A 12,652-nucleotide genomic window follows, 5' to 3' on the forward strand; every position below is an offset into this window, starting at 1 on the left:
ATAAATAATATTCTTAAAAATGTTAAAAATTAGGAAGCAAAATTTCTCTTTAGTGTATCTGTGCTGGTTTTCTGATATATTTAACTTAGTGATTTTGAAAAGCTTTTTTTATCAGTATCTGTAATTTTTCTCACTACACAAGTAAGACTAACTGTCCTGTAATTTTTTTTCTAGAGAAATTCTTATCACTTGTTAAAGATAGTGATAATGTTAGCAAATGTTCAATCCTCAGGCACTTTCTAATCATCTACAGCAACACTTGCCATAAAGGGCAAAGCATGAAGACCTTTCAATTATAAGTGAGAGTTCCATTTTTGTTTTTTTTAGGGAAAGAAAAATCCCTCCTTTTTCTTTCTTCTCCAATCAGAATATAAACTCTGGATTATGAAGTATAGCCATTAGGCAGGTTAGTTGATATAATAGATAGAGCAAAGATTTGTTATGTTTTGTGGGGACTTACTCTGTTTTATATGTCATGAGCTTGTTGTACAATTAATTGTTTGAATAACTACAACATGTCAGTTTTATAAAATTTATAAGATGTGTTACATTTCTTTTACATCTAGTAAAATATGGTGTTGCAGAGAGCTTGTTGATTTAATCGAGTGATAAAATCAAATACATATGAGCAGCCATTACATCAGTGTCGTGTAAACTAATTGATTATTTGAAATTATGAATTAATCAATTGTTGTAAAAATAATCAACTTTATGAAATTAGTGTTTCTAATTATTAATGTTTTTATTTATTCCAATGATCAGTTAATGAAAATAAATCATCAGGAAAATAATCAATTAATTGAAAAAACGGTTTCCAGTATTTAATGTTTTTGATTATTCCAAATATCAAAATATTACCATTATATTTCTTTGTTGTGCTTTGTCTAATGCTAGTGTCAGCAGAAGTGGGGGGTACCTTGTGATTCGATCCTCAGCATCATCCATCACCAACTCTTAGCCAACTTTATTTTTTTGCTGTAAAAGGGAAATATGTACCATGTTTTGAGGAACATGGTACTAAGCATAATAGATTAATGGGCCCATTGATTAAACATTTCCCAAATAACACTAATTGCTTAGCTCTACTATAGTATGTGGGATGAAATGATGGATGGTATTTAAAAAAAAATTCTTTACAAAAATTTCCAGCAATATTTTTATGATTTCATGATTTAAAATGGTGGGTTTTACAGATTGAGCTGTAGTATTAAAAGTTTGCAAATATTACCTATTAAATGTTGATAGTATAAAAAATATTTGAAATATTTATGAATGAGTATTTATGCTTCACATAACCTTTTGGCACAATGAGTCTTTTACTGCTTGAAATAAACTGAAATATTGAAAATGAGAAGTCAGTGTTGTAAACATGCATATTTTCCAGTTTCAATAACTTTTTTGGTTACCCAACACCTGATGTTTTGGCACTGTTTTGCTGTGTTATCTAAGCATATGCTCTTATTATTCCTGTATGAATGTCCTATTGAGGACCACCCAAGGCAATTACAGTGTAAATGCAATACTTTCAATAAGTGCTTTGTTGACATCAGTTGATAAAATAAGACTGGTGTAACGGTAACCCTGAACTATTGGTAATCCCTAGCTGGTAATCAATGTAAAACTTGTTTATCATACTATGGTGAGAATGATATTCCATGATCTGCATTTATTTTATTATTAGTGTAGGTTTTTCTTTTGAAGTAGTGAATATGTACAAATAAATGAAAGATATATATACAGGCAAGTAATATGCATGTTTGGTTTACATTGTTTTTTCTAATCCATTTTTTATGGAAATTTTTTTTTATATATTTCAACTATGCATCTTACCTGTAGCTCTTTAAAAGTAAAAACTCGTGTTTACTTAGTTAAGGTATTATAGCAATGAATAGAAGATATCCAAACTGCTGCATTAACAAACAGTAGGCCTATCTTATATGAGGTCTGTTTGACTATTTGTTTGCAATAAAGTTGAATTGTGTTTCTATAACTATTCTGTACAAAATAATTTCAGTTCTTTGGGCACTTAACAAAGCTTTTACATAAATTATTATATATATCTCCAGAATATGCATCTAGAGGGCCATCCATGTTATGTTAAAGATGGAAATGTATGTGTAAAATTATGAAATAAACAAAATCAGAAATATATAATTCAGATTACTGTAGAGAGCACTGTGTTAGATTGCAGTTTCTATGTAGAAATCTGTTGCATGTTTAAAACATTACAAATGATTTTAGTTTATATTATCCTGTTAAATGAAAATTTACTGGCGACTTATTACTTACCTATTTCAGTTGCAGAACTATCATGTAGTGTTGAGTTGGATGAATATTGGGTTTAATTATATGAAGTATTATAGCAGTGAATTACTCTGTAATTTAAGTGTAACAATTCAGCTATTTACCTATGCAAATGTGACTAATATAGAATAGTCATTATCTGTTCATTTGAAATTTTAGGGTCAGTATAAAGTGTTCTTTTTTTTCTGGCCACACATTTGCTATTCTTTATCCATTTGAGCTTCCCATTTTAGATCATGTAACAGCTGGTAACTATACATATACAACATGTGGCTCAAAGATGAACTTATTACATATGTGGTATATAATGGTGACATCATTACATTTATGGAGAATATATTTTCTTATAACAGATGCAGCATACGTGTAGTTGGTAGTGCCATTGCTTATACCTGTTTCTTATTACTGATTGTGTAATCATTGTTATATTTGATAAATTATAAACTTTTCTCAGTTCATTGGGTTAAGCCGTTAAGAATGTGAGTATTGTGGTGATTAATACTTAAATGTACAACATTGTAGATTAATGAAACAATTTAAAACATGATTTTCATGTTCTTATGAAAAGGTTGAAGTTACTAATTCATTTTGTTGTAATAATACTGAAAGTATGTAGCATTAAATGAGTTTATAAAAAAAATATTATTGATTAAAGGTGACAAAGCTTCTCCTCCAAAGACATGTTACATTTTATTGCCAAATTAATGTTAGTTTTCTCATATTGTTTGTGAACATATGGTTTAAAAGTATTTGTCAAGCGTGTTTATTTCATCAGCATGTAATGGTGAAAAGTCAGTATTTTTACTATATTTATATATATAAATATGTAATCAAGGAAATAGTTCTAATACTATAAATTTCATCAATTGCATATTGGCAAGCAAATCAAAAAATTCTTCGTTACCAGTTCTTATCATTAGTCATTACCTAATATGTATATATATATTTTTCCCCTCATTTCAGGTGTCTTTCAAAGACTGGTATAAGCTAAACCTCGGGTCCTCAGAAATGCTTGCAGCAGAAGCACACATTTGTCATCTAGGCATCAAAAATTTTATATGACAGTTTTAGTTACTTTTTTGAATCTACTTACATCTTACCTACATGTTTTATTATGTTGCTTTCATTTTCCTCACACAATCTGCATTTAGTGCTTATATCAGACACAAGGGTGCAGTTCATCATATAGAGACTAATGGGGATATTCAAACACTTGCATGGGCTGTGATTTTACAAGAAAATTCTAATAAATCTTCTGATTACCCATATAAGGTGGCAGAGAAAGTGGGACTAGACAATCAAGGTCAAGTAGGTCAACTCAAAAATCACTATTTATTTGTTCATCCATTATCACAGTTCGCACAATCTTCCATTGATAAACATGCTTATAGAAAAATTAATAATATGGAGCTCTTTAGTAGGGAAACAAAGGATGTAAATTTTATGCAAGTTAAACATTCAGTGGAAAAAAAAATGATGGAGCATTCTGAGATAGAGAGTTTTCATCTTCAAATTATTAGAAAGAGAGTAAAGAGAGGGACAGAAGAACTACAAGACCCAATGTTTCAATATCAGTGGCATCTGGTGAGCATTGCTTATTTTAAATTTTGTATTTAAGGTTCCCTGTTCATGGATTTAGTTATATTGTATTTAAAATTTCATCGTAACCTAATTAGGATTTACATCTTCCTGGTGGTGGTAAACTACGATAGTATATTAAGTACTCTAAAGTTGATTGATAAATAGGTTATTTAATTATATTGTTTTATGTTTAAACACCATGTTTTACTATATAAATATTGGAAACAAGTACATGTTTAATTGGCAGTAAAATCTAATAAATTATTGTAACACGTAATACTACCATCACCCATTGCACTGTCCCCATTAGAAGCACCAGAATCTCTACTTGACCACCAGCTGGATTCTGGTGCTTCTCTGGGTCTCCCCAGTGCAAACTCTCTTCCCCCCATTTTGTTTGAGTGTAGCACAGGAGATCCTTGCCACTGGGATGGTGGACCATGAAGAATCCTCACTGGTTGGGCTTGGCACAGTACAATGAGAAGTGGGGTTGTGATGACAGTATCAGTTTAGTATGAGTCACCCCTGAAGAAAACATACCATAAAATTAATGTGCACTCCTCCTGCAACCAAAGCCTATTCAGTAGTCAAGGTGAGCACACACTGTACAAAAACGTAACGCATTACCAGAGCCTGTCCAGTAGAGTCGAGATGTGTATACATGGTATGGTCTGACCACACTCCAACCACACTACACATATTTACTCACTGACCACTTGCACACATCTGAGCAACACTTGGGGCTCATTTGCTCTGCCCCCCCCCATACAATCTGTGCAAAGAGTATACCCTAGTCAAGATAAGATGTGGTCTCCAAAAGGTTGCCCCTATGGAGGCTGTGTCATCGGTTGTCACATTCCATGGGCTTTCCTTCTAGGTGCTTTATGAAGGGAGCTCATCTCGGTTTTAAAAATTTTGCACTTGCCCTTTCATCACTTAATTGTGGGATTCTAGTATTTTTATGTGCACAGGTGACTTATTGGCTCAGAAGTTAACCTTTTCCTAATCTGAAAATGTATTTCTGATAAATACTTTCATTTTTTCATACCTTCCCACTTCTGGTGCACTTTTTTTTTCTTGCTTCATCAAGGAATGAAGTTAACATGAATGCAAGTGCATAGGGGGAGTTACTGCACATGGAGTTTGTGTTGCCCTCCTATTGGTGGTGTTACGTATTAGAATTTCAAATGGTCTGAAACTGAGCTAAATGATACTTTAGATTTAGAAGTTAAATTGCACTTTGGATTTAGCAGTTAAGTAAAAGCTGATCTATAGTCAGTTTGTTATATTTGCCGACAAGATTGATACACATAGTTTTCTTTTTTCTAACACAAATACATTTTAATATACACACAACAATACAATTTACAATAACAGTTATTCCAAATATTTATTACAAACAATGATTTATAAACAAAAGTTTCACAAACTAACAAGCAATATAAAGTCTTCTTTCTATTCTGGAACTTCTTTGATATCTTATTGAGGGTTCACGATGAGCAAGTTAATTACGAGTTGACGTAGGTATAATTCACTTAATAGGGAGCTAGCTAGCTAGCTTTGTCCTTTGTTATTTACCAGCCACACATGCCGAGTTTTCCACCATGATGTTATGTAATGTTTTTGTAAAATTACTAATGTCCGATGAGAATCCACTGAAATTAAATGAGTTGTAATGTTCAAACTTTGTAAATGCTCCTGGTCAAATATCTGAAGTTTTCCTATTGATAAGCATTATAACAATTACAGTTATAGCTTCTGAACTTTATGGCACACTGACAATAGCAAACTAATAATAGGTACTCTTTTCTCGCATATCGTGTTAGTTATATTTATAGGCATGTGGAGGCTTTCTCGAAATTTCAGGTTTACATAACAATACTGACACTAACACAAGCGTTTACATACACACATATTTTGTTGATTCTTACTCTTGAGAATCTTCTACAACTTTGGAAAATAGGTGGCAGTTTTGCAATACATATTTAACACTATAAGCTATGTATGTTTCTAAATATAAATTTAATCTAAACAAACTTTGATAGTAAAATAAATATATGATAACAAATTCATCACAGTGGAAGGCTTTTGTTGCAAGATGATGTCATCATGCACCAGCATAGTTCATGTTAAACACATGAATTTAGATGGGAGTTACCTCAAGGCTAGAGGCATGCAAGTCTCATAGGTAGATGCATCGGGAAGATAGCATTTCTGTGTACAGAGCCAAGTGTCTATTGGAAATACATTTTCAGATTAGAAAAATGCTAACTTTGTGTATACATGTATACATTAAGATTGCTTTATATGTATTAAGCTGTTACATACATAAATAGAGAGTGAACAGTACTTATCAGTAGGAACTAGTGTTGGATGACTTAACTGATTGTATGTGAGCAGCACTTGTATCAATTGGTGTCACATAAACTAATCAATTATCAAAATTAGAGTTTCCAGTTATTACTGTTTTAGATTATTCTGTATATGCAGATAATTAAAATATTGCCATTATCTTTGCTGTTAAGCACAAAGCCACATAATGGTTGGTGGCTAACTACCACTGTCACTGATTCTGAACTGCTGATGAGAAGGAAAGCAAATATCCAGCTACTTAAATGTTAAATAAAATATAACTTTACTGTTTTTTACATTGTTTTATGTTTCTAGATAGTTGCATAACTGTATTGTGTAACATTATATAACCTAGCACAGGTGTAGGGGGAGGATTCTAGGGGTCTTGACCACCATCCATTTTTTTTCAAATATTAATAAATGTATGCTTTAAGGTTATACAAGGAGCTGCAGATTTAATGGGGAGTCTAAGGGGTCCAACCCTCTGTTTTTTTTCGAAAATTTTTAAGACAATAGCCAGACATCTTTACATTACCATATAGTGCTAAAAAGAAACATCATTGTTTTTATTTTATTGGGCTATTAATTACTAAAAAAAACTTTTTTAAGGTTTTCTAAATCAACACAGCTGGAACCCTAGGAATCCAGTTAAGGTTTCAGCTAGTAACAGATTATTTCTAAGCTAATACAAAAATATGAATGTCAGTTAAAAGTTTCCATGGTATGGTAAATTTTCAAAAACTTGGCTTTTTCCAGACAGTAACAATTTATCTAGACCTTAAAGATTTGTTTTCACCAAAGTTATAATTGTTTAGGACACCAGAAGCTCTTATAAAATAGACTTATTACAGAATTCATTTTCATCATTTAGAAGTTAGAATCCTGGGGAAATGTTTTTCATATTCTTGATATTTAAAATAAGTGACAATGCAAATTTGATAACTGTAGAAGTAATGACTTTTTCATTTTCATATCATATTCATAGAAATAAAGGTACAACCTTTGAATTTATTGGATTATAACCTCGGTCAACTAATCATTTACGGAATACATTAACATTATGTTAACCTTGTTTGACTTATTTGGATTACTTTAGGACTATATTGTCAACACTGATTAATCCAAAATACTATTTTATTATAGTGGAAGTATGATTTAATCTAAAAAATATGGAAAATTTTGTTGCAGTGTTACAGAGCTAACTTTTGAGATGTTAGCTGGTATCGTACCATATTTGTAAAAATATTATTATAGCTAGTGTAGAGAAATTAAACATTATTACATGTTAACACAATACCATGTTAGAATAATGCAATTATTGAAAAGGTATGAAACTAGCACATACACCTTTTTTTTTTGGCTGGTTTGGGAAGGAAAGAGTCTCTTACTAATTGATTAATGAACCCATTAGTTGATCAGTTAGCAAATACTACTAATAGGTCAGTTCTAGTAGGAAGTATGAAAAGATAGATTACAGTTTATCAAACACAGTGTACATGTAGGAGTAACTAATAAGACAGTTAATGGATTGTTAGATGTGCATTTCCATGTGAAATAACATACATGCATTTATCTGAACAAGGAATGGACTGAGACAAGTGTGAGCTTCCCTCATACAAGTGTCTATATAGTAAATCAGAACATTTCAAAAGTCTAGAATTCATTAATTAAGGGAAAAAAATATTGATGGGAATATAGTTAGTAATAAAATGTGTATTTCAGATAACATAAAACTATAAATAATACACACACACACACACTGAACAAATTCCAAGTGAGAATGTGATCATTGGAAGCTGTAACCACCATATTGTATCATACATGATATAAAAAAGTAAACAATCAAAACAATTACATTTAATTTCATGTGTTTAAACATGTATATTTTATTTCCAGTTAATTAAGTAAATGCAACATGTAAATTCACATTGGCTTAATAAATATTAGTTATTCAATTTATGTAACAGAGAAGAGGTTAAATAAGAGCAATTCCTTGACCCAGGTGACCTCAGTCCTAACTTGTCTGTGCAATAAACTGCTGATGACTTGAACATATATTCGATACATAAACATTTTAGTGATTAATTTTCTTAAGTCTGTTTCAGTATTGTTAAATGCAGACAGTCTGGAAATGTAATATATTTTTTTCTGTATGTGTGTTTTAGTTGAATAAAGAAGATACAATGATGGATATCAATGTGACAGGAATATGGGAAAGGAATATTACTGGAAAAGGGGTCACTGTGTGTGTGATAGATGATGGTCAGTGTTCTGGTTATCAACAATCTACAATTACTTTCATTACTAATGCTTATTTCTAGCATCTTTTTGTAAAGCTGTTATGAATAAAGAATTATGTTAAAGTTGTATTACATTTATTTTCCTTAACTTGTAATTTTTATGAAAAGCTAATTTATTTTTCTTTACAAGAAATAAATTCTGTCTTTTGAGATCTGGGGCTTATCATAAACTGATTTAAATAGTTTTTCTTAAATTATTGGTTTCCCACTGCTAAAGGTTTGTTTAATTTGTCTATAAAAGATTAAATATTTTACACTCATCTAAAATGCTTAGTTGGTTCAAGCATATTAAATTTGTTTATGCATTCAGTAGTTTTGATTATTTGTTATAAAATCTTGTACAGTCTGTATATTACAGTTTAAATTGTGGTATTTCAAATGTATCATAAAAACTGGCATTGGTAAGTAATTTTCAATTAAACAGGTTTTTAGAATGTTCCTTTGAGTTATACTTTTTAAAGACTAGTGTTAAAGTAATTGGATTATTTTTGGATGTTGCTTACTTGGTGGAATTTCAGCTAAAAACCCTGTTTCAGTAATTCAGTGTATCAGTGAGATGTATCAAATGTATCAAAAGTACCAGCACCAGCAATTTGTAAACTCTGAAGTTGAGTAATGCTTTTTTTTTAGGAAGAAGAAATTGTAAATAAAAAAATTATTCTAAAAATCTGGGTAATCCAAACTACCAGACACAAACCTTCACTAAAAGCCTGTTAGCTTTTTAATTTCAGACAATAGTTTGAGTGGAGAGACCCTAGTTTAGGTAATGGATCAAAGCATATTGTGATAATAAAACATAATCCAATAAAGTAAATATTTGATTTGGTGAGTAAATAATACATAAAGGGTTATGAAATTAAAATTAGTCTTTGTAACCTTATTGTAAAACAATATATTATAGGTGAATGAACTATTTACAAAAATAAAAAATTAGGTTTAGAACCTTGGTAATGTAATACTAATTCAGATATAGCTTATATTGGGCAGTTTAACTTTTCAAACCTTTTTACATATATTTTATATTTAGTCAAATCTATATGTGTGGGAATTATTTGAATTGTTGTATGTCACAAATTAGAACAACTGCACATTTAGTTCATCAATTGCTCTGCATAATTTGGATATTATATGAAAAAAAGATTCTTTCAAAATAACTTTAGATATTAAAAACTTGCTTTAAGAAGTATTAGTTTATGGACTAATTTTGTCATTTTAATATCATCGAATTCATCAGTATTGTATTTATATACTTTTATCCTATATTTTATAATAATGAACTCTTAAGCTAATGTACTCAAAGTAAAATTATGGAGTGAAATTTAATCTCATAATCATTTGAATACCATAAGATAAATAAAAGAACACAGCAGTAGTTTTAAAATGATATTTATATGAAAGTTTTTTTTTTGCATTTTAAAAAAGGACTTGAGTGGACAAACCGTGATCTCAAAGACAACTATTGCCCTGAAGGTAGTTGGGATTTGAATGATGATGATAGTGATCCAATGCCTGAAGGAGGAAATGGTTTGTTGAAATCTCAGCTATACAGTAACTTAAGATCACTCTACTGCGGAATAATATCAAAAATATAACTGTTCTTTTGAATAGGGTTTATAACTGAAAGAGCTTTCTTAATGTAAAATGCTAGCAAAATGTACACATTATAATGTTCGGTTGAATAAATGTATCAGTATAAGTACTGTTTATTTAAATTGGAAGTAGCTAAAACTACAACTAGTTGATTAATTTGATTATCTATGAGTACTGATTACGTTGATTAGTGTCACGGAAAATAATTGATCAATCAAAAATTATGATTAAATCTGATAGTGTCATGAAAATAATCAACTAATTGAAATTTGTGTTTTCAATTATTACTTTTTATTTATTATTATTATTTCAACTATCCAAGTAATTGAAATATTGCCATTATGATTATTATTTTCAATTAATTCAAAGTTGAGGTTGTTAAGCTCAGTTGATTAGTGTCATGACTCAAAAAATAATCAACTAATCAAAATTAATGTTTCTGATTATTACTGTTTTCATTTCCAACTACTCAAGTTTCATGTGAGAATAATTCATTGTTTGAGTGTAATCAATTAATGAGCCCAATGCAAATTTCATTAATTGCCCATGTCTGGCTACAACCATGAATCTTTGTCAGATGGTAAAGCCTTTGTTAGATTAGGTATAAATGTTTTTATTAAGTTAATCAGCTCTGTGAGATACAAACCTCTAAATACTGAAAATAAAAACATTGAGTTAGTATTACAGTTGAAAAGATTTAACTGTTTGGTACTTTAAAGGTAATCTTTCAAACTGATGATTTTTTGTTTGGTCTCATCTTTTAAATAAGTAACTTGTGCCCATAATTGTTTCTTTGATTTTTGATATTATTTTAGTATTACGTATATATCCCAGACACTGAAAAACACTAATATTTATTTGCTTTGAACCTAATGAATATATATATCCCTTTTTAATTGTTATAGATTATATAACATTCTGCTTAATAACCCTAAAGTGGAGGTACAGTTTTTATAGGTTGAATTTATATGGATTTTTTTATAGATGTTACCTTAAATTCTATGAGTTGTCTATTAAAAACTACATTCAGATCATCCTTATTTCTTACAGTTTGCTTTTGTTTATGTGTAATTTAATTTTATCATGATGTATTACTGATAAAGTTTACAGATTCATATATATATATATATTCATTTATATTTTGGTTAATTTCCTTTGGGAATTTCTTTCAAGTTCCTGTCATTATATGATTTTTTTTTGTCTAATTTTGTCCTGCATTTCTGAAAAACACATCATGATGATAGTGGATGATTCATTCCAATTTGCTTGAGTTGACTTATCAAAATGATATTTCAGTGCTTGAGGTTTTAGTATTTGTTGTGCTTAATGCCTTTGTGAATAGTTACACTAAGCTTATAATCTCATCATACGATAGTTAACATTTCACAAAAAGTTTAATAGTACTATGTTTTTTATTTGTTTTTTTTTCACTGTTGAGTATAGAAATTTAATGCCTTCAAATTTTTAAACATGATACATGTTTGGTAAGGTTCAGCAACCTAATGCATTTTGATGAGAATTATTCCATATGTTCAGTTCTGGAAGATTAAGTTCACTCTTGTAGGACATCATTGGTTGCTAAAGGTATAAAAAAAACAAAGTGAAATTGATCAGCTTTTTAATTTCTACTTACATACTTATGAAGGTCCATGAAGCTATATAAGTTAACATTTTTCCTTGTAATGAATTTGTTGATTGTACAAATAGTTTATATATACTTACATGTAAATTTTTTGGAAAAGTGTGTTAAAAATTAACTGTCATGTCTAAGGAGCATGTAATGTATAAAAATTTCTATTATGTTGATACCAGTGGTTCAAGTATAGCACAGATGTTTTTGACTGATAAAATTTGAAGATATCAGAGATTTATATTTAAAGGGATAATAAAGTGTAAAAGTATTAGTAATAGGATATTGCTAAATATAAGCTGGTATATTTCCCGAAGAATGTACATATTCTGTTAACATACTGCTGCTACTAATGGCCACTAATGAGTTCATTTCAGAATTTGATTAGAAACGCAGTACATGAAGTTATTTTTTTAGGTTTATAACTTAAATTAGGTTATTTGTATGTGTTGATTATATGTGAATATAATGGATGAGCATATATTTCTAAGTTGTATTTGTAGCTAATGTATAACTAATGGTTGTTTCTCAGGAAAAAATGAGCATGGGACAAGATGTGCTGGTGAGATAGCAGCTGCTGCTAATGACTTTTGTGGAGTTGGTGTTGCTTTCAGCTCCCGAATTGCTGGTAGTATTTTCTTTTTTGTTTTGGGTTTATCTTGTAAGTGCTTAATTAAAGTCTTTATTGGTTTTGTACTTTTTTCAAAATTTCTGTTCAGTGACAACCAGTGCATTGTAAGTTGAAAATGATCATAGAATTTTATGCACGTGAAACTTTTCCACCACATTTAAAGAAAGTTGCAATATAAATTTATTGTCAAGTGATAATATTTAATATAGATAGGTATATGCTAAAAAATTTAAAGAGTTTATGCTAAAAAAATTCTGCTATGCC

At 29.9% G+C, this 12,652-nt stretch overlaps 1 protein-coding gene across 3 annotated transcripts in view; it reads left to right on the forward strand.

Moving 5' to 3' along the window:
- The window catches only part of LOC106466242 (proprotein convertase subtilisin/kexin type 7-like), a 37,291-nt gene that overhangs the window by 3,102 nt on the left and 21,537 nt on the right, over positions 1-12,652 (forward strand). For 2 of the 3 annotated variants that reach the window (XM_022395063.1, XM_022395022.1), the window contains exons 2-5: positions 3,268-3,888; positions 8,403-8,499; positions 9,960-10,061; positions 12,290-12,385. In XM_022395063.1, coding sequence (XP_022250771.1) covers positions 3,409-3,888; positions 8,403-8,499; positions 9,960-10,061; positions 12,290-12,385 — 775 coding nt within the window. In that variant the 5' untranslated portion in view covers positions 3,268-3,408. Of the gene's footprint in view, positions 1-327; positions 407-3,267; positions 3,889-8,402; positions 8,500-9,959; positions 10,062-12,289; positions 12,386-12,652 lie in introns of all 3 variants that reach the window. The other variant, XM_022394963.1, reaches the window with a different exon arrangement.

Source organism: Limulus polyphemus, unplaced genomic scaffold (genome assembly GCF_000517525.1).
Source record: "Limulus polyphemus unplaced genomic scaffold, Limulus_polyphemus-2.1.2 Scaffold2, whole genome shotgun sequence".
Classification (NCBI taxonomy): Eukaryota; Metazoa; Arthropoda; class Merostomata; order Xiphosura; family Limulidae; genus Limulus; species Limulus polyphemus.